Source organism: Carassius gibelio, chromosome A12 (assembly GCF_023724105.1).
Source record: "Carassius gibelio isolate Cgi1373 ecotype wild population from Czech Republic chromosome A12, carGib1.2-hapl.c, whole genome shotgun sequence".
NCBI lineage: Eukaryota > Metazoa > Chordata > Actinopteri > Cypriniformes > Cyprinidae > Carassius > Carassius gibelio.
This window is the reverse complement of record NC_068382.1, coordinates 14,242,364-14,265,676: the sequence shown is the minus strand read 5'-3', so window position 1 is coordinate 14,265,676 and position 23,313 is coordinate 14,242,364. Positions and strand designations below refer to the sequence as shown.

Below are 23,313 nucleotides of genomic sequence, written 5' to 3'. Positions count from 1 at the left end.
GCATGTCACATTTGACAAACATTTTTTCAAAAAGTATGTTTTTTTATATCGTCTTTGAAATCAGGTTACACAGGTATCACAAAGACATACACTGCTGTTAAAAAGCTTAGTCAGTGTGATTCATTTAAAATAAAATTAAATACTTTTATTTTGAAAGGATGCTATATACTGTTTAAATATTTTATAACATTATAAATGTCATAACTATTACAGTTGCTGTTATCCTGAACTTTCTATTCCAGTATCACATTTTTAAAAACAAAAAAACTATTATATTAAAATAACAAAATATTAAGCAGCAAAACTGTTTTCAACATTAATAATTAAAAGGAATGTTACCTGAGCACCAAATCAGCAATATAACAATAGTTTAGATTTTTAAGTGAGGCTTGATCTTTATTTCAGGCCCACTGTATCTTTAAACTACTTCAGCTCTTAATTCAATTAAGATATTTTGCATAACTTATCTCCTCTGGAGTTAGCATGTTCAGATATACCACTATATCAACTGGCATTGATAAACTATAAGTAACATAATCATTCCCCCTTTGAATGAGTCAGCAGTCTTTCATTTTATTTTAGCCAGATTGAAAAAAGGCTTCTAACTTATTCTGCTTTCTAAAAGAATATGAGGCTATAAATCTCCTTCGACAAACTACAGAGCAGTACGTTTGTGTGATAGAGCTAAACAAGATACTGAAGTATTGCAATGTTTGAGGTAAGACACACAAATAAATAAAATCACATTTATCTTATGTCAAATATGTATTTTGTTCTTTAGAATTTAAGACTATCTAATCTATGGAATGTTTTCAGGTTTTAGTGACTGGTCTGAGCTTTTAGCTTCACGTGACTTGTCTATTGCTGTTTAAAATACAAAATCTTTTCATTCTTGGTTTTGTGAGAACAGATGTGTTTTCTTAAGCATAAAACTCCACGTATACCAATACATACACAAATTATTACAAAATCCTTGTCAGTAGGCCTCAGCTTTGTCTGTGCTTGTCTGTCTGGTTTCAGGGTCTGAATTCAAAGAACTTTGCAGAATGAGGAAAATGTTCTCACTGTTGCTTACCATAGCCAGCAATTAATTTTGTCTTTTTACTGATTGGATATTATTATTCTTTTTTAATAATATAATCCACAAAAGGTTGACACATTAATTGTCAATAATTCACAAATGAAGAAGCAATCTTCAAAGAAACAATAGATACAATCTTCATGATATTGAAAGATATGTTTTAATTAAACATCATCAAATTTAACTGAATCAAATCTAAGTTTGATTATATTTAAATTACCTTGAAGGTACATCTCCTCCCCCTCCCCAAACATCTTGTCACAACGTACACATCTGGCACATGTGGGATGATAGTGTTTTTCTCCAGCCTGTAATAAACACAGAGCAGAGCATACATCAGTCATTCAACTTCACTGCAGAAAACTCTCAATGACTTTATGGGCCCTATCTTACACCCGGTGCAATGCGACGCAAGGCGCAGCGTAAATGTGTTTGCTAGTTTTAGTCCGGCGATGTTTGCATTTTCCTGTCCAGCGCAACGTCGTTTAATAAGCCAATGCATTTGCGCTCATTTGTGCGCCCATGGGCGTGGTAGTCTAAAAAAAGAGGTGCGTTCAGGTGCATTGCTATTTTAAGGAGCTGAAAATAGACTGCGCCATAGACCAACTCAAACCTGGTCTAAAGTCTGGCACAATGCTTTTTCTTTGTTATTAGAAGAGCATGTTAGTATAGGTGGGTCCACAACGCCTGTACACACTGCTTATTAAACACAGGGAGTAGGTTAATGGTACTGTGCTGAAAAGCTCCCAATCAATGCTTCAGAGTAGACAGGGCTTTATTCTCTTTCTGTTACAAACTGTACAACAACAAATTTACAAAAATCCCCTCAAATACATGATAAAAACCTTTACCTTTAATTACCTCAATTCCCTGATGCTGTTTAGGCTTGTAAACTGGCATTACTCCTGAAAGGTGGACTAATCATTCTGGCTAACATAAGAATACCTGTATCAACTAGTCTTCAGTTCATGTAAAAAATGTTGCCGAGGGCAAAACAATATGCCAATATATTGTTTTGCATAACTTCTTTTAATTTACATCTGTTCAAAGCATTTGGCATGGAAATTGTGCAGTTAAAACTACCATCCTAAACCATGATGTCACACTGTGACTTGAAATAATTTTGGGTTACTGAGAGCAAGTGGCAGTGCCAATGGACATTCACTATTAGCAAGTGTCCCACTCCTGACACATTTATTTATGGAGCTTCAAACTACACAAAGTTATTTATGTAGTTATTTATGTATATGTGACAGATATGAAATACACACCTAACCTATCTTATTCATATGAGACCACCCAGTGGGAAACTTAGCAGATACAAAGAACAACTACATCAATAGGTTGCTTGTAAGGGTGTAACAAAATAGCTGTTTGAAGAAAAATAAGGTAGAGTTTGCATGTAAGAACAAAAGAGAGTGAACAAAACAGAAAAAGTGAGAGGGAGATGGAATATGAGGAGATATATTGTTTTATAATGTAATTAGGCTTTAGATGGGTAATTTCATAAATATATAAATATATTATATAATTTAATAAAAAATATTGTCACCCTAGGAAGTGGCTTTAAGAAATTAGGTAAATCAGTGAATATTTCCGTTTCCACCATCAGGGAAATAATTAAGAGGTCCCAATCAACATTAAATGTTATGAATCTGCCTGGAAGAGGTCATGTCTATATCGTCCTAATGCATGGTGAGAAGGAGAGTTTGAGGAGACTCAAAGGATCACAGCTGAAGAATTGCAGAAAATAGTTGAGTCTCGGGATCAGAAAACCTTAAAAACTTGTCAAACAGCACCTACATCATTGGGAGGGTTTCAAGAAAAATTCTCCTAGCCCATCCAAAAAAGCATATTCAGTTATCAGACACGACAGGAACTTCAAATAGGACTGGCTTCTATGGTCATATGAAACAAAAAAAAAAAATTTTTTGCAGCAAACACTCAAGATGGGTTTGGTGACCACCAGTAAAAAAAAGTAACCTTTGTGTACAATGAAATATACTGCTGTATTTTTAATGTTGTAAGCTATTATAGATACATGGTATCTTTTATTCTATCAAATACCCACACATTAAAAAAATAAAAAATAAAAAAAGGACTGACTCTGTTAGAAATCTTATAATGGACCATGTTTGGATCATCCAACCATTCAGTAATCCAAACACAAACCTCAAAAACAACAAAGATGGGTCATTGGGCATAAAACCAAGCTTCTGCTATAGCCATTCCAGTCCTCTGACCTGAACCCTACAGAAAATGAGAGGATTGAACTGAAGAGGAGAAGCTGTGAATCTGAAGGGTCTGGAGTGATTCTGTATGAAGGAATGGTCTCTGATCTCGTGAGGTGTTCTCTAACCTCATCAGGCATTATAGGAGAAAACTCAAGAGCTGTTAAACTGGCAAATGGAGGTTTAAAAAAGCACTGAATAAAACGGTGTCATTAAAGGGTTAGTTCACCCAGTAATGAACGGAGGTCTCACGGGTTTGAACGACATGAGGGTGAGTTATTAATGACATAATTTTGATTATTGTGTGAACTAACCATTTAATTGTGGCCAATGTGTTTTAGAGAAAAACATTTATTTCATAATGATATTTCCCCCCATTTTAAATTCTTAGTATCCAATGAAGGTTAGATTTGTGTGATAAAAATATTTAAAAAAAAGATCAAAAGGATTAACAATGCAGAAACATTTTCACAGCCTTCTTTGTTCATATTTACCAAGGGGGCCAATACTTTTGGCCATGACTGTACATATACGCCTAGGATGCATCGATGGTGAGTAAAACACAGGCTAATTTTCATTTTTGGGTGAACTAACCCTTTATAGGATACCAAACAAATGGAAAAGATTTCTTCAAACCTCAAGTACTTTTCCAGTGATGTATTTCCTGCAGGTTTCACACTGGATGCCGAACATGGCATGGTAGTCTGCCTCACAGTAGGGAATTCCATCCCTGCAAAACATCAACACACATGATGTATTTCACTTGAACTCAAGGATGGTGACAGATCTCTGTATGCTCTCTGGTCTTGAGAATCCCGTTCTTTTATATTAGAGCACATCAAAAAACGTTGAGTCATTCTACATGATTCAACAGACTCGCAGATTACCATATCACATTACTTTGATTGATAAAGCACACACAAGCACCCATCTACACATTCACATGCAGAGAAGAGTAAGAGCGGGACTAACATGCTGATATATTCGGCATTTAGCACTTTATTGCACACTTTGCACTTGAAGCAGCCAAGATGCCAGTGTTTCTCCAATGCCACCAGAGACTGCTCATTTTTAAACTCCTTTCCACAGCCACAGCAATCTGCAGAGAGAGCAAAACAAAGTGTAGTGTATTACTAATGAAATGGCAGGGAGAGCTGTCATTGCAGACATTTAGGAAGTGAATAAATGAGTGAGTGAATGTGTGTGTGTGAGAGAGAAAGATGCTAACATAGAATGGAACAGACTGCAATGCAGAAACACAGAGTACTTACTGTGCACAGCCTGTGGGGGTGCCATGCTGTTTACTGGCTGAATGCATTTCTCACAAACACACTCCTTTCCATTAAACGTCACGCGGCCCCCAGCTGGAAATGGCTGCCTGCCAGAAATACACACACACACACGGTCACCTCATCATTCACTTAAGTTATAAAGTCACTTTCACATTAGGATGAACTTTAAACTAGTTTCTCAAAGGCCTGGTTCACCCCAAATTTTATTTACATGTACTAAAAAAAGGAAGCTTTCTATTTACTAAGGGAGACATTTTGCATAAATTTAAAAGCAATGATGATGGATGCTGTACTGTATAAAAACCTGCAATGGAAAATCTACTGAGCCCCCTCCTCTTTCAACATAGATACAGTATCCAAAAAATGACAAAAAAAATAAAAATACTAATTTGGATATTTGCATTTTAAAACTACCACATCACAACCAGTTATGACACACATGTTTTTAGTGAATAATTACTAACATTCCAGTCTGTCCTTCAAACAGAAAAGCCATTCAAAAGATTCAAGTTGTCACATACAGAATTGCAAACCTTTGAACTACTTTTTTGATGCTTTGTTTTGTCATTAGAGCTTGACAGCCCATTCAGTGTAAAACTTATTGCCTTAAAACAATTAAAGTAAAAAAATATATATTTCTGAGTACTGTAACTTAATTCATTTGATTTGACAAAAAAAGGTCCTAACAAAAAATAACTAGAAACTATTGTGTAGTTTATTGTGTAACTTAAACTAATCATATTAAATAAAAAAATATAATTCCAAAGATCAAATTAACTAACATTTTTTTATTGCTATTCAAATAAAGCAGCATGCAGCATTTATAGTCTTGGAATTAGTAAATTTCACTGAAAATACACTGTAAAAATACCTTTTACATTCCACAGAAGTTTCATGTTAATGAATCATATATTACATTTACATTTATTAATTTAGCTGACACTTTTATCCAAAGCGACTTACAATTGCTATATATGTCAGAGGTTGCACGCCTCTGGAGCAATTAGGGGTTAAGTGTCTTGCTCAGGGACACATTGGTGTCTCACAGTGGATTCAAACCCGGGTCTCTCACACCAAAGGCACGTGACTTATCCACTGCACCAACACCACCCCATATTATTAACTTAAATAATTTACTGGTGCTACAGCACAATGTATAAGACCTCTTAGTAGAAGCAGGCCATCTTAAGACAGGCTTGATGGCACATGTCCAATCATCTCTTTGGCTGATAGTTCAGAACGAGAGCTGATGATCTCATGGTATGTTGATCCTCAGCTCTCATGCTCTCATCACCCAATGTAAGGGTGAATGTCTAAGTCCTATTAACATACTATAGCCTGATACTGAATTTTAATCTTAAACCCTAATCTATTTAATTTAATCTACCCTCTGTTATCCAAAACTCTGGATGGATGCTGGTTGTCTGTTTTTCCTGGTATAACAATAAATACTCTGTTGCTTTGGTTGTTAGCCGAGTCAAGTTTGTAAAAATGCCATCATTTTAAAACAAGAGCTGTTCTGTATACCTCTGTTCACACCTACTAGACTGCCATTGTAGTTATAATAATTGCAGTAATGCTCATTTTTAATTGGCAAAGAAACACTATGTGATGGAATAGAGTCATCCAGAGTAACTACAAATTAGGTATTTACAAGGTGATTTGAGATCCAATCGCACCCAAGATACCAACCGGGTACACTGTGTCCACAGAAACATAGGCATCGCTATGGAAATGTAGGAGGGACTCATTCTGAGCAACATGTCACATGCACATACAGTATTGTTCAAAATAATAGCAGTACAATGTGACTAACCAGAATAATCAAGGTTTTTAGTATATTTTTTATTGCTACGTGGCAAACAAGTTACCAGTAGGTTCAGTAGATTGTCAGAAAACAAACAAGACCCAGCATTCATGATATGCACGCTCTTAAGGCTGTGCAATTGGGCAATTAGTTGAAAGGGGTGTGTTCAAAAAAATAGCAGTGTCTACCTTTGACTGTACAAACTCAAAACTATTTTGTACAAACATTTTTTTTTCTGGGATTTAGCAATCCTGTGAATCACTAAACTAATATTTAGTTGTATGACCACAATTTTTTAAAACTGCTTGACATCTGTGTGGCATGGAGTCAACCAACTTGTGGCACCTCTCAGCTGTTATTCCACTCCATGATTCTTTAACAACATTCCACAATTCATTCACATTTCTTGGTTTTGCTTCAGAAACAGCATTTTTGATATCACCCCACAAGTTCTCAATTGGATTAAGGTCTGGAGATTGGGCTGGCCACTACATAACATTAATTTTGTTGGTTTGGAACCAAGACTTTGCCCGTTTACTAGTGTGTTTTGGGTCATTGTCTTGTTGAAACAACCATTTCAAGGGCATGTCCTCTTCAGCACAGGGCAACATGACCTGTTCTAGTATTTTAACATATGCAAACTGATCCATGATCCCTGGTATGCGATAAATAGGCCCAACACCATAGTAGGAGAAACATGCCCATATCATGATGCTTGCACCTCCATGCTTCACTGTCTTCACTGTGTACTGTGGCTTGAATTCAGAGTTTGGGGGTCGTCTCACAAACTGCCTGTGGCCCTTGGACCCAAAAAGAACAATTTTACTCTCATCAGTCCACAAAATGTTCCTCCATTTCTCTTTAGGCCAGTTGATGTGTTCTTTGGCAAATTGTAACCTCTTCTGCACATGCCTTTTTTTTAACAGAGGGACTTTGCGGGGGATTCTTGAAAATAGATTAGCTTCACACAGACGTCTTCTAACTGTCACAGTACTTACAGGTAACTCCAGACTGTCTTTGATCATCCTGGAGGTGATCATTGGCTGAGCCTTTGCCATTCTGGTTATTCTTCTATCCATTTTGATGGTTGTCTTCCGTTTTCTTCCACGTCTCTCTGGTTTTGCTCTCCATTTTAAGGCATTGGAGATCATTTTAGCTGAACAGCCTATCATTTTTTGCACCTCTTTATAGGTTTTCCCCTCTCTAATCAACTTTTTAATCAAAGTACGCTGTTCTTCTGAACAATGTCTTGAACGACCCATTTTCCTCAGCTTTCAAATGCATGTTCAACAAGTGTTGGCTTCATCCTTAAATAGGGGCCACCTGATTCACACCTGTTTCTTCACAAAATTGATGACCTCAGTGATTGAATGCCACACTGCTATTTTTTTGAACACACCCCTTTCAACTAATTCAACTAATTGCCCAATTGCACAGCCTTAAGAGCGTGCATATCATGAATGCTGGGTCTCATTTGTTTTCTGAGAATCTACTGAACCTACTGGTAACTTGTTTGCCACGTAGCAATAAAAAAATATACGAAAAACCTTGATTATTCTGGTTAGTCACATTGTACTGCTATTATTTTGAACAATACTGTACACCACATCCATTCAGAGACTGAGGGACACCCTACACCTCTCTGGAAATAAGTGGCCCGGAAGCAGAGCATACACTTAACATTCTTACTGAAAGCTAAGGTCCCCTTTCCTTACCCTCCCTAAGTAACAAGATTGCCTTGCCGTAAAATTCACTCACACAGTCAGTGGAAGAACATTTCAAAACAAAACACCTCAAATGGCAGCTACACTAGCTAGCATTAATGCATACACTGAAACTCAATTAGTTCACTTACTTTGAATCTCCATGAAATACATGGATTTTGTCAGGAAGTGCTGAGTTTGATAAAGATGCATTTGACGCATGATTGGTCATCTAAAAGCTTTGTATTTGTAATAATAAAGATAAACTAATTGCAATAATAATATGTATTATTTCATAATAAAATAAAACAAATATTTTATAATAATTATGAATAATTATGAATAATTGGCTGACCAACTTTCTAAGGTGTCTTATTATTTTCAAGGAAATGCACGGCTAAAGTTCCAGGCAGGTTTTGACCGTGCTACACGTCTATATCACTCCACCAAATGACCCACAGATACACTGACCAAGCGACAATAGTTAACAATCAACAATATAAAAATTACTAATTATTTCCATGTTTTTGCCACAAAATTACAATTTATTATGTTCTCTTTCTCCTGCTCTCTCTCATACAAACAAACACAAGTAACAGTAATGACAAACACTCGCATACACAAAAACATGCATGCACACATAAATGTGTTGTCAATGCTGCTCTGATGATTTTATCAGTAAAATAGTTTAGTAGCTTGAGCTACAGAACATTTTTTTACTAACAAGGTGATAACAGCACTATTACTGAAGAAGATGAACTTATAGTTTTGCTATTAGTAGAGATACTGCTGCTGAACGTTATTGAGAGACACAGACACATAGAGGTAATTAACACGCACTTAATCTCTCTTTCTCTCTCTGTAATAATAAAATTAATAACCGCATTAGTCGCCTATCAATGGCTTAAGCCTCCCATGGCCATAGCCAGCGATGAGGTCATTGCGGTCTGGACCTCAAAAATAACATTTGTTTTCTGAATGAGTAATTTGCTGTTAAAAATATTGAAATACGCTTTTGACCACAGTATCGGACCGAGTCACAAAACACACTCACTGCCAATCAGCAGTAAGGGGAGTGAGGAAGGACCCACATAAATATTTGAGTAGCTTTCCAGTGGTGGAGAGAACTCAAGGAGCAGAAAGGCCTGGAATCGGATGCCAAGGTTGCTTCTTGAACATGAAATACTATGAGGCGCCGTGTAGGATTTAAATCAAACTTCGCTTATCAATACATACATAAAACACGTGCATATACACCTATAAATTACTCGCATATACATGCATACTACTGAATGTTCAAAAATACATATATAAAATACACGTGAACACTAATATGAAATCGATACCAATACATATAATGTTAGCAATGTATGCATACACACTTGTGAATAACTTGCGTATACATATAAACTTGACACGTGCATACACCTACAGACACTCACATATACATATTAACTTGATCCATGCATATACACCTATTAAACACTCGCACATACATATAAACTCGCTGCATACAAACACAACTGCACATACTCGCACATACATATAAACTTGATCAGTGCATATACACCTATTAAACACTCGCACATACATATAAACTCGATGAGCGCATACACATCCATAAACACTCGTGCATACATAAACAATAACGGTTACTAACGTATACAGTTCAGATGAGAAAAACATGTACATGTATATATGCGAGTGATTTCATATGTGGATGTGCGTGAATTTTCAGTATAAACGGAAGGCGTTTCAGTTTAAAAGGAAGTCGTTTAAGTGTGAACGGAAGTAACCAAATTTGCAATTATGGACAGGGATCTGTGTCATTCCTAATCGTTTGCTCAATCATTAAAAAAAAAAAAGTTTTTAATAACAAAACGAAATCTGAATGTTTATATATATATATATATATATATATATATATATATATATACACATATACACACACACACATGAACTGGAAGATTCTTGATCAAATTTTTTTTTCCCCAAAACTGATACATTTAGTAGATAAAATGTACTCTATAGTTAAAAAAAGGTTGTAAAATGTCTTTATACACTTTGTTTTTGTCTTTAATCATATACTGCATTGTGGTGCACTTTGAGATGAATTGTCCACAGACCATGCTCTTTTTTTTTTTTTTTTTTTACAATACCCTTTATTCAAGAAACCTGTTTTATTAGGTTGTGCTTGATTTGATTACCTTTGATTATCTTGATTTCAAAATTGTGGATTTCAGGAACAGAATGTAGTAAAACTTTAAAACTGGTTAATAATACAAAATTTGTATTTTTTTTTTGCATATGATGTTTAACTATTACACTGATAAAGTACACATCCACCATCCCCTGCATCAGATAATAAAAAACTTAAGTTAATTCTGAGGTTTACCCATGTCTTCATGTATGTGTGCAGTAGTGGCTCATATATAACTTGAGAATGAGTCTCCCCCATTAGAAGAGCTTCTGCAAACTAGGAACAAAATAACAGGCAGAAGTGCAAATCAAACTCTGCTGATTTGTAACATATAGGCTACATTAATTACAAACAAACAGATTCTCCACATGAACTGTAGGCTCTCATGCACTTCCATGTGAAACCTTTTTTAAGGAGAAAAAAAAAGTTAAATAGTTGTTACTGCATACGAGTCTTTATATATAGTTCTTTATTCTCAATGACACCAAATATCTCAGACACTGAACATTTCATAACACCGGCGAGTTCAAGGACCATGATATCACACTCGTCAGCAGTAAGTTAATTGGCAGTTTCGATCTAGAAAAAGGTGAGAATTTCACAATTTAACTTCTATGCAATCTTCACGAAATAGTCCCAGTCCCTCTTGAGCTTAGCCATTTTCAGAAATAAAACCCTTTCGCACGAGTTTAAAATATTCTAGCTGAGCCCCAGCGTGAGTTTCTTTAGGCGACCGTTATTTTAGAATGTACCGCCTTAATGTTTCCATGGCGACGCGTCATGCTTGTCATGTGACAACACAGCCACGATAGATCTGTATGACACATGGATCGCTTTTATTTTGTTTTGTTCAAAATATTTGCAAACATACTCACTATATTATGAAGTTATGATATTCCGATTCTGTGCAAATAGCTTAAACACTTAATTCTGAAAATGGCTAAGTTCACTACGTGGGACTTACTTAGGAACACATTTTATATTTTTTAACTAGAGGCAGTTAAACTCTCTCTCGCTCTCTCTCTCCCTCTGTGTATGTGTGTGTGTAACGTTAACTTGCATAGCGTTTGGAAGTTATTTCGTGAAGATTGCATAGAAGTTAAATTCTCACCTTTTTCTAGATCGAAACTGCCAGTTACTTTACCACTGACAAGTGTGATATCACGGTCCGTGAACTTCGCCGGCGGATGATCACATCGTTTGCGTGTTATTGATGCTTTGTATGCCAGGGCTCGAAGGCCGAAACAAAGTGCGCGATTCAGATTGTGTTTCTGACTGCAGGCAGAGACTGCAGGTGAGCAGGCCACACAAACTGATGGTAATTGATCTTATAATAGTGGGCGAAAAAAGAACATTCCGCAAAATGCTTCAGGTGTAGCACAATCCCGGTCCATGATTGCAAATGCGGTATTTAGACAGGTTACTTCCGTACACGCTTAAACGACTTCCTTTTAAACTGAAACGCCTTCCGTTTACACTGAAATGCCTTCCGTTTATACTGAAAATTCACGCACATCCACATATGAAATCACTCGCATATATACATGTACATGTTTTTCTCATCTGAACTGTATACGTTAGTAACCGTTATTGTTTATGTATGCACGAGTGTTTATGGATGTGTATGCGCTTATCGAGTTTATATGTATGTGCGAGTGTTTAATAGGTGTATATGCACTGATCAAGTTTATATGTATGTGCGAGTATGTGCAGTTGTGTTTGTATGCAGCGAGTTTATATGTATGTGCGAGTGTTTAATAGGTGTATATGCATGGATCAAGTTAATATGTATATGTGAGTGTCTGTAGGTGTATGCACGTGTCAAGTTTATATGTATACGCAAGTTATTCACAAGTGTGTATGCATACATTGCTAACATTATATGTATTGGTATCGATTTCATATTAGTGTTCACGTGTATTTTATATATGTATTTTTGAACATTCAGTAGTATGCATGTATATGCGAGTAATTTATAGGTGCATGCACGTGTTTTATGTATGTATTGATAAGCGAAGTTTGATTTAAATCCTACACGGCGCCTCATAAAATACGATGATTTTTATGTTGATTTACAATAGTAACACACATTGCTTTTTACCTATTGATGACATCATACCCTCGTTCGGCAGGCATAGCAGATTCCGCCATCATCGCTGCCAGAGTGGTGTACATATGCATGGGCGGAGTTATTAAAATAGGGGCAAGGTCCTGCTGGGGTATGGGCGTGTTTGTTTTGCTGCTTTCATATATCAACATCGTTTGGAAAAAAATTGCTTAGTGCACCTTTAATGTTCGTGAACTTGAAAAACAGTGTGTACTGACATATTTGATGTTCATTGTTTATTTTGTGCTATAACTAGTAAAGAGGAAAAAATTATCAGTTGACGTGCTGCTTGAAATGAGGCGAGAAATAAGACTTTGTTTCATACCTAATGTAACCTGCTCTGTATTGTCTGTTGGCGCATTGCTAGTGACGCCATAGCTTTTTGGACATAGCAAAAGTAACAAAGAGTGGCTGTTCTTTGTGAAAGTTCTATTTCAGAGGTTGGGATGGGGTTTTTTCAGTTTCTGTTTTCATAGCAATATGTCAACATTGCATCGCCAGCACTTAAACTGACAGAAATCAAAAAGGCCACAGACATGTCATTGCTGACAAAATACCACATTCAGTTACACAAACACAAAAAAACATCATGTTATTATCTGTCAGAAATGTTATGCGCACCTTATCCAAATCAAAATGTTCAGCTGAAAATGTAAAGCAAAAACTTAAAAGTACCAAAGTGAATGAATGTTAGTGTGTTTGCACGTGTCTTACTTGCAGATGGCACAGGCAAAGCAGCGTTGATGGTACGTCTTGCCCAGGGCGGACACAACTTCCCCTTCAATGAACTCTTCACAACTGAAGCAGCGGGTGCCATAAAGACGCTGATAATCCAGAGTGCAGATATACTCACCCTGACGCACAAAAAAGCCTCCCTGAGCCAAGTCACATCCACAAACTGCAGAAAAAAAGAGAGACAGTTGAATCTTTAGAATCTGCGGCAGGGCAGGGTTTGCACTTAAGTGGTTTGAGGAACAAATGTGCATATTACATCCCTAGTTGTCAATAAAAATCCATTATGACTACCTAAAACATATGTTTGGGTGTGTGTCCAGTTGTTTATGTGAGCAGAGTAATTGTTGAGTTTCTAATCAGCACACCATGACGTCATGCAGGCACATGGAGACTGGAGACCGGACAGGTGCATGAGTGGGGAGAACAAAACGACATGAAACACAACCTTCCTTTAATTTTCCCCTCTACCTCAGTGACTCCCTCCATCTCTCTGCACTCTCTCTTTCCTTTTCTCACAGTCTTTTTTCCACTAAAACAAGAATTACATCAGGAACATAATTCACACACAGACACACTCATCATTCTCAGGGCTGATCCATTTTCTCCTCCTGTGAGGCACATCATAACTGTGGAATTTCCTTCTCTCCCATGGCTTTTCTTTCTGTCTGTCAAAAGCTGAGATATCTCATTCTGAATAATGAACAAAAACAAGTGCACTTCTTTCTTCAGTACTTGTATTTGTCTGTAATCATATAATTTTAACAGTAAAAACTCTAAAAATGTTAAAACTGTAAAAGATTTAACTGTTAATTGGTTAATATTAAGTATCCTTGCTTTATACCATAAAAACTGTAATAAATCTAATGGGACATTTCATGTAATTTTACAGTAAAATAATTCACAGGAGTTTTTTGGAAGTGGAAAAGACATTGTTATTTTATCATTTACAGTGAAAAACAGTAAATTCACATTCCCAGAATTCACATTTTATGGTTTTTCCATTTCCATTTCTTTCTTTTTATATTTAAAATTTATGTATCTTAGAGCTGTAAGTTACATTTTAGGTTGTTAACATTTATTGCATGTTGCCATTTTCTATATTTTCCTTTTTCTTTTTTTACAGGAAATGTAAAATCAAGTTGCTACTTTTATTTATTTTTTTTACATTAAAGTTCTAGCCACCACAGCTGAAACTTCTGAACGAGTTTAATAAATACAAAATACAAGTATAAATAGCTGTAACATATTTTCTTCAGTACAGAAGGAAACGCTGTCAATTCAAAATCAAAAGCAAATCTGGACTATGCTATCTACATTCATTTTATTGCGTATTCTTACTGTATGTCAACAACTGCTTAATTTTTTTCTGTTTATCTTAAATGTATATAGGAGAAACATTTAAGAATAGGTTTGCTTTAAAAGAGCAACTTCTGAGCAGTAAAATTGCTATAAACCCAGTAATATATACTGTAGTATGCATCCGATTCTCCCTGAGCACCCGACAGTAATCCACCTGTTTCTTTGAGATCCCATCTTAAATGACCTCACTTGGCTATTACATAATAAGCTTAACAGCTTAAGCACTCAGAAAACAGGCCCTCTCTCTTGCTCTCTTTCACACAGACACACACACACGCACACACGCACACATGCACACAAATGAACACATACTACTAATACGTGCACTAATTCCCATGTTAGAGCAACACAATGCAGTAATGTTCTGCTCGTAGTAAAAATCCAAACAATAACACAAGAATGGTGCTCAGGAAATGGCAGACCTATTTTCCACAGCTGCTGAAGAGTGATTGGTTGGTCACCGTGATATGGAAGGTTAGCTAGGTTATAGGCATATAAGGTGTGAAAATATATCCCAAGCATCCCATTGCAGCCGCCGGGACCCCCAGTTTGACAACCACTGGTCTAAGCACACTTTTGCCCATTAAGTACTTAAGAATGTAACCCAAGCCCCGCAATGAAAAGAAGTCCTCAACACTGGGCACCACTGGGTGTGTCTTTCACTGTGCCGGTATATTTAGATCAGCTGCAGACAGAAAACAACACCTGAATAAGAGGAGCAAGGAATGTGAGCAATGCTGCTCTTTTATGATCAAACACACGCAGAAGTCCTTCCTCAACTGAAAGTGTGCAAGTTATAATATGTTAGTTATCATTTTGAAATCCAGAGGATGTTTTCATCCAAATACCAGAACAATTCCAGGAACAGCCCTCCCTGGGGTTAAGTGCTCCAGATGGACACCTCATCAGCAAATTTGGCTTACAAAAGAAAAAAAAAATTGGGAATATAAAAACAACAAGGAAAGATCAAGGAAACTGTGGGTGAAAGGTCAATGTGAAACTGCAGGGTTAAATCTCTTACCTCAAGGAATTACGTAAGCTAGTTCTGTTGACATGTAATTGGCAGGACTCACATCAACAGAGGGAAGCGTTTTATTCCTGTAGGGTAATATAAATCACACACTAAGCCAACACTAGCTAGTTCTAGTGTTCCAACTGAATACTCTAAAATGGAGCTGGATTGCATGCTTTCAGGGAGTTGGCTGGCTGTAGAGGGTCTGCTGTTCCTCTACATGAGAGGGGTTGCATTTTCACATAATGAGGTCAATCTTTCAGTAACAATCCAGTAGACATGCTCCTGATGTCATATCTGCATTAGAAAAAAACTAGAAAACGAGAGCTGCACTTCATATTGAGTACTCTGTAGAGACATTCCATGAGATCACATATATGGCAGCTGCTTTGACGAAGCAAAAACTCAATTTACATACAGTTGCTTCCTTTATACATTGTAGTGTTATTACCATGACATTTTCATTAATATGATTTAGAGAATTTTTAACAAAAATTGTAATCAGGTTGGCGCCGGTGAAGCTAACCACAAGGGTGGACTTGAAGACCACTGGGGATCAGGAGACCACCACAGCAAGGCCGGCTTAGATGGTGACCACAGCAGAACAGAAGACCACCATGGCTGAGCTTGAGAACATGAGGCTGCACCGAATGAACAGTGGACCTCCAGGGAGGAACAGAAAACAGCGGGGGATCTGGAGGCCACGGCAGAGCAGTTGACCAGTAAGTAACTCAAGGAGTTCAGAAAATGCACACCTAGCAGTAAAGGGGCAGTCAGAGGAGTCAGAGAGGGCCCTACTGGCCATAAGCTTAAACTATGAGGAGTCAGGAATGGCCCTCCTGGGGAAGGGAAACTGAGTAGTGAGGGACGGTCCTCCTGGCCATGATAGGGAATTCCGATCTGGGGTGGCCCTCTAGGGAGTTGGGGAAGTGTGTGGACCAGACACAAAATTGCAGTAGCTATTAGTGAAATCACTGGTGACAGGGGAAGGACTCACAAATGCCTTCAATCAAGAGCAGTGAGTGATTTTCATCTTCATTTTCTTGGAATAACATTACAGCAGCCAGTAGCTAAATTAGGCGCGGTCACTTTAAGAGACGATGAACGCATCCAATATAATATGCATCCCATTTTTTTTTCCTCGACTGTTTTTCTAGCATAATTTCCAAGGTGGATATTTTTACACATTTTGTATGTATTTGTCGGCAAAGAGCAAAAATAAGCAAATTCTAGGTTCAAGTGTTTTGAGACGCCTTTCTCTGTGTGAGCCCTGAACACCAGAACACCGCGAGTACTGAATTGGGCTCTTTCACATCTTTTTGTTTGTTCAAACTGCAATTTGTATTAGTTCGTTCAGGTGCAGGAGGGACTTCGAGGAGAACTTCGCAGAAAAGAGCTCAGTTTAGTGTCGCTGTCCGTGATACGCGTCTCTCTCTCTCTCTCTCTCTCTCTCTCTCTCTCCGCACCGAACACAGCGTGCGAGTAACCAGCTACTCTGTTCAGCCTTTCCGCGTCTTGTGTTTGGATGTGGTAAGGCTTAAAAACACATGAAAAATATAAGCTTTCGTAACGATGCGCAGCAGTGGCCCGTCAACTGTCCTGAGCCAGTCGGTTATATAAAATATCAAGGTGAAAGTCATCATAGCTTGCTTAGTATAGACCCAGCTCCCAACCCAACTTTGAGAATAGATTCGGGCGATATTTTTTTTATTGCCCGATAAGAGTCTCACGTTAACGCAGCACGTTAACGCCGATAACAGCCCACCACTAATATATATATATATATATATATATATATATATATATATATACTTGTACTAGTTTTCACATAGCGTCTAAACATTTTACTAGTTAGACTTTTTTCAAACTCTAGTTCCTGACTAAATGTATAATCAAGTGAAACATTATGAAGTTTTAATAACTGAAGTTTAACATAACTTTGACCTAGCCAATAAGACTGGGACTGATGATTTTGGCCAGCTATATTGCAATGAAAAAGACAGTCTGCTAAATGGCTGTGGGTGGTACATTTGAGGTTGCGACTGCCTCATTGTTAACACAGTATCACAATAATGCATATCCTGCAGAAAACAACACTATTAAGTATCAAAACACCTTTGGCAATAAACTTCACATCAATGACCTGATAATCAGAAGAACTCCTGCATCATCACCTTCGTTTGGCAGAGGATCACAAGCTTCAGCTGTGACATTGACCTTGAGAGTCCTGAGCTTACACTGCACTACAGCACAGAGTGTTCAGTTTTGTTCTGTTCTACCTGATGCTGACTATCTCTAATGGCCTGCAATTACACACAAACTTAATCGATATCTAAACCATGAGAGCATATTAAAGTGCACTTGTATAATGAACAAGAATTGGCATGTTTCTACAAGTACATGACTTTCTACACAGCAGAGAAAATGGAATATGATAAGAAAACACATCTCTGAACAAGCACATACATAGACATATCCAAACCACAGCATATGAAGGTCTGGCACACACACACACACACACACACACACACACACACACACACACACACACACACACACGCACACACACACACACACACACACACACACACACACACACACACACATACATATATACAAAATGGATTAGGCTGACCATTCTTCCAATACAGCAAAGCGAAATGTGTTTAATTATGATAATTTATGGTTCATTATCCATTTTTAGCTATTATGACAATTAAACATCAATGAAAAATCAATGAAACGTCAATATTTTTTTTACGTCAATCCAAAACTAAACACTTCGAACCTAAAAGAAAGGGAATATACAGTATCTGTTGATGTATTGTTATGTAATATTGTTTACAATATGGCACCTTTTCCATATCCCACATTACTGTAAATTCAGTGGTATCAATTTAAACTTAATATTATCTTTTCATCTGATGTGCAGAGAGGGTAAAGAGCATCTAACAACTACATAAGAGGGTTAGTGGTATTAGTGTTAAAAAAGAGATCACAAAAACAGAAACAAAATACCCACTCCAATTTGACCACATTGTCTGATGCAAAATGACATAATATGGATTGGCTTTAAATTACTGGAATGACAGACAACAAATCTGTAATATCAGGATTTTTTAAAATGTTGTTTTTTAAATGTCTCATGTTCACCAAAGCTTTTATTAAATAAAAATAATGTATGGAAAAAAAACATACTTTTACAAACAGTTTTACAAACTTTTGAAGTATAGTGTACTGTATTTTTGTATGTATATTAGGCGTGGGTCTATAAATCAATGTGCCAATTTTTCACAATATTTACGACCATGAGGCATTATCGATACTCTGGCACCCAGTATCAATATTTTTTTTAACATACAAAAGATCTAAATTGGTACCTACACCGTGGCTGTTAATCACTTTGGCTTACCAGAGCGGCAGTACCTCCATACTTTCTGTGGTGGCACTTCCCAGATTGCGGATGGTCAGGTGAACGGAAATTGTAATTCACAGCGAAGAAGAAATACAAGCGTAATGGTAGACCAACAACAAATCAGAGATGCACCAGATGTTTATGGAGATGAAAACTAAAAAACTGCCCCTGAACAGCTATAGGCCTGGAATGTAGGCAAAAATCAAGTTATCATTGCACATATTGAGCACATATTGAGACCGACATATTGAGAGTAGCCTAACCTCTCCGCTCGGATCGCAGGTGGATTTCCCTCACTACATGAGTGAAAGAGAGAATGGCGCTGGCGTGTCCAGTTATATGTGAATAAAACTGGATGCTCTGTCTCTCTTTAGATATTTCAAGTGTGCATTATGCAGTGTGGGCAGTGGGCACAGACCGGCAGAAACATAAATCTGCACTTATGGCATGGACGACGAAACAAAACTTTGTCAGAGCCGTAATGCGGTGCAGAAGTGTGCTTGCTGCACATTTGATAAGTTGATAAGCAGTTAAATGTGTTGGTCTACACACAAAGAAATGTGTAAGCTTTTAATAAGTCCAAGAATACATTTATTACTTTACTTAACATTTTAAATTTGATTTAAATAACTTTTTGTGCTGTTTTCTATCAGTTAGGACTTGAATAAAGAGAGAAAACATGCACTTAACCTTTTCACAGACATTTTGTTTTCATAGTTAGACAGATATTGGGATGTATCAATATAGGATTGTCTAGCAATATATTGATTATTGCAGAATCGCTGTATTCGTGATATTATCGTATCGTGAGCAATGTAAGTTATCAGTATTCGTATCATATCGTGAGGTACCCTGCGATTCCCACCCCTATTTTATATCCAACGTTAACCATCAAAAATACTTTTGTATTATCTGATTTATTTATATTTATTTTTTTTTCAGTTGAAACAACACTAAATGGTTTTGTTAGATTTAGCTTAGTTCTCTGGACAACTTTAACCCCCAAACTATGGTAGATCCATGCAAAATTCCAAATACACACTACACACAGACGCACACATAAACACACAACCAGAGCAAAATATACTTAATTAAAAGTATACTACTGTATGCAGAATGTTGTTTTATTCACAAATGAGCCAGCATCTGTAAATGAGCAGCAATAAAAATAAAAATAAAAAAATAACCTAATGCAATTACATCCTGCCTATTTGCTAGAGATATTCAATGTTTTTTGAGTGAATTTTAGATGATCATAATCCACTTTGACCGATGGGATTACAGAATGATGTGTTCCCCACCAAATCCAATGAAAATGTGAGAGAATGTGGGAAATCCATGTTTGTCATTTCACAGCATCCATGGTTTCAATGCACAATTGTTGAGTTATTAGTGTTAAATTATGAATAGAAATCCTCTGTAGCTAAATTTCCCTGATGAGCGCTACTAACAGAGGAACTAAAAGTCTGTAATTTATTAATTCTGCTTGGATCTGAGGAGTTGTTATAAAAGGTCGATGCTGCTCAGCTGCAGTGGGAAAAGTCTGAAATGAGACACTTGACATATCACAAACACATTATTATCTGTCCTTGAGAGGGAAACAATTTAATTTAGTGTGTTAAATAAAAAAACAGGCTCTAATTTCACTAGGAAATACATGGAGGTTTCATTGAAATACTGAAAAAACTCTGAAATGACAGCTAAACAAATAAACAATTTGTGAGTCAACAAAAGCTATATTATAGTCCATATTATGACATAAGCCATCTATAAATATGAATTCTACAGTACTGTATTTAAACACATCCCTATAGAACACAGAACATTACATTATAATCAATATATTTTTTGAATTACGCACCCGGACCATGTGAATGACCATGCATACACATGCGAGCATATGTATAGGCCTACAGTATGTGAAAGCATATCACTCGCCAAACACACACATATAAATATATGTGGCTCTTCATGTTACAAATGTTAAACTCTGGTGCCATCAGGATAAAGCAGAGAGCAGCAACACAGGCTGTTTCTAAGAATTTGAATCCAATCATTTCAACATTTTCCCTAGATAAGGTATCAAGAATCAAGACTTTACTGTGGCGTGTGTGTGTGTCCATGTAGATAGTGTGTATCTGTGTATTGATTTTAAAAGATTTACCAGTGGATTCGAGCAAACAAAAGGCAGCTGTATTAGGGTGTTTTCAGTGGGGTGTAGGTCACACACTTTAGGAACATTAAACACACACAGAATATGTACATTTTAGAAGGTCTTTTTAAATGGTTTATATTTGATATGCAGCGCTTTATCCATATAGAGTTTGAGCATGTTTTGAAATGATATCGCTCTCCAGTTGCATTACAGTTACTCCAATTTACATAAATACTATACACTAAGGGTATGTTTATGTCCATAATGCTATACATTAGAAATGTGTTCCTTTCTATTCAAACCTGCTGAGAAAAACTGCATGTACTATACACATTTCTATGAATATATATGCGTAGTTTGATTGAATTATATATTTGAGCTCACATGTTTGGAATGAGCGTTGGGCGTGCTCGGTCCAGCCTTTATGGAGCAATGAAATCCCCACTGTGCAGAATAGCATAACCATGTTGTCATGGTGTGCATGAAACAAATACAAGCAGTTTTATGATAAGTGAATTCCCCCGTGTGTCTCTGTTCTTCTCCATACGAAGGCTCCAAAACATCTTAGAATGAAGCAATATCATCTGGTTTGTTTGATGTTTTACATAACAAATTAGTTGAAGGTGGTGCGAAAGCACACTGAGTGCTGGAAAGAGTGCTGGAAATACAACTATTATATAATTTTTCTTACTGGATGAATAAAAATCACAGTCATTATCACCACTGTCGATGTTAAAGGGACAAAAATAATATCCACCCAATAGGGCCGTGCAAAAAATCGAATGCGATTTTCATGCGCATCTCGCCAGTATAGGCGCTCAGACAGTGTTCAGATCAGGGTTGCCAGGTTTTCTAAACAAATCCTGCCCACTTGCTTCTCAAAACTAGTCCAAAACTAGCCCAATAGTGTTTCCAGGAGGTTCCCCGATGAAAAATTGCATACCGGGGATAAAATACATGTTTTTTGGAAGGGATACCTTGGTAAAATTCACATTTAGGGGCCAAACATCACGTTATTGGTATTGGGGTCGCTTCAACCCGCGGACATGAAAAACAACGCGGACTTGGCAACACTGGGTCAGGTGGAGTGGCATTTACTACACAGAGCCATAGTCCACCAACAAGCTACACAAAATCGCTTTCAAAATCGACAAAGAATTGCCTCCGATTTTGAAATTGATTTTGTGTAGATTGTCAGTGAACCAGTGAACCTACTAACATTGAGCTAGTTTTGAGAAGTATTTGGGCAGGTTTTGTTTTGAAAGCCTGGCAATCCTGATATACTACTAATCACAAGAGTGCATTTACTGACAAGATGCGCATGAAAATCGCATTCAATTTTTTGCACAGCCCTACTACCTAATAGTAATATTTACTACTAAAAATGAAAAAAGCTGAATTGTATATACAACAACTTAGGGTTAGTAAAGTTTATTAATTTAATCAAAAATACAGCAAAACATTAATATTGTAAAATATTATTACAGTTTAAAATAACAGTTTTCTATTGTTGCAGTAAAATGCCATTTATTTCAGCGATGAAAAAACTGCGATCACATGTTTTTATTGTAACATGATACTTTGGAAATCACTTTAATGTGCAAAATTTGGAGCTCAGAAAGCATTTCTTATTGTCAATGTTTAAAACAGTGGCGCTGTTTAATATTTTTGTGGAAACTGTGATCTTTTTTTCAAGATTCTTTAAAAGCACAGCAATAGAAATGGAATAGAAATCCTTTGTAACATTACAAGTCTCTTTACTTTACTTTTGATCAATTTCATGCATACTTGTTTAAAAAAAGTTTGAATTTTTCTTTCTTTTAAAACTCCCTTGAAAGCATACGCTAAGAAAGTCTTAAAGGGGTCATATGATGTTGCTAAAAAGAACATTAATTTGTGTATTTGGTAAAATGCAATGTGTTTAATGCGGTTTAGGGTTCAAAAACACATTATTTTCCACATACTGTACATTATTGTTGCTCCTCTATGCCCTGACTTCCTGAAATGTGTTGATTTTTACAAAGCTCATCGGACTCAAAACCGAGGTGTGCTCTGATTGGCCAGCTATCCAGTTTGTTGTGATTGGCTGAATACCTCAAGCGTGTGGCGGAAATGTTACGCCCCTTACCATATTGTGATGCTGTGTCCTGGCAACAAAAACAATAAAACCCATTACAAACTAGGCATTTGTTGCATCCAGGGTAAACATAAAACCC

General features: G+C 36.8%; 1 protein-coding gene across 6 annotated transcripts in view; it reads right to left on the bottom strand.

Moving 5' to 3' along the window:
• The window catches only part of LOC128025238 (actin-binding LIM protein 2-like), a 65,540-nt gene that overhangs the window by 25,362 nt on the left and 16,865 nt on the right, over positions 1 to 23,313 (bottom strand). For all 6 annotated transcript variants that reach the window (XM_052611380.1, XM_052611375.1, XM_052611376.1 and 3 more), the window contains exons 3-7: positions 13,136 to 13,319; positions 4,584 to 4,690; positions 4,285 to 4,411; positions 3,949 to 4,042; positions 1,302 to 1,389 (exon numbers count right to left, since the gene is read on the bottom strand). In XM_052611380.1, the coding sequence (XP_052467340.1) occupies positions 1,302 to 1,389; positions 3,949 to 4,042; positions 4,285 to 4,411; positions 4,584 to 4,690; positions 13,136 to 13,319 (600 nt within the window). The remainder of the gene's footprint in view (positions 1 to 1,301; positions 1,390 to 3,948; positions 4,043 to 4,284; positions 4,412 to 4,583; positions 4,691 to 13,135; positions 13,320 to 23,313) is intronic.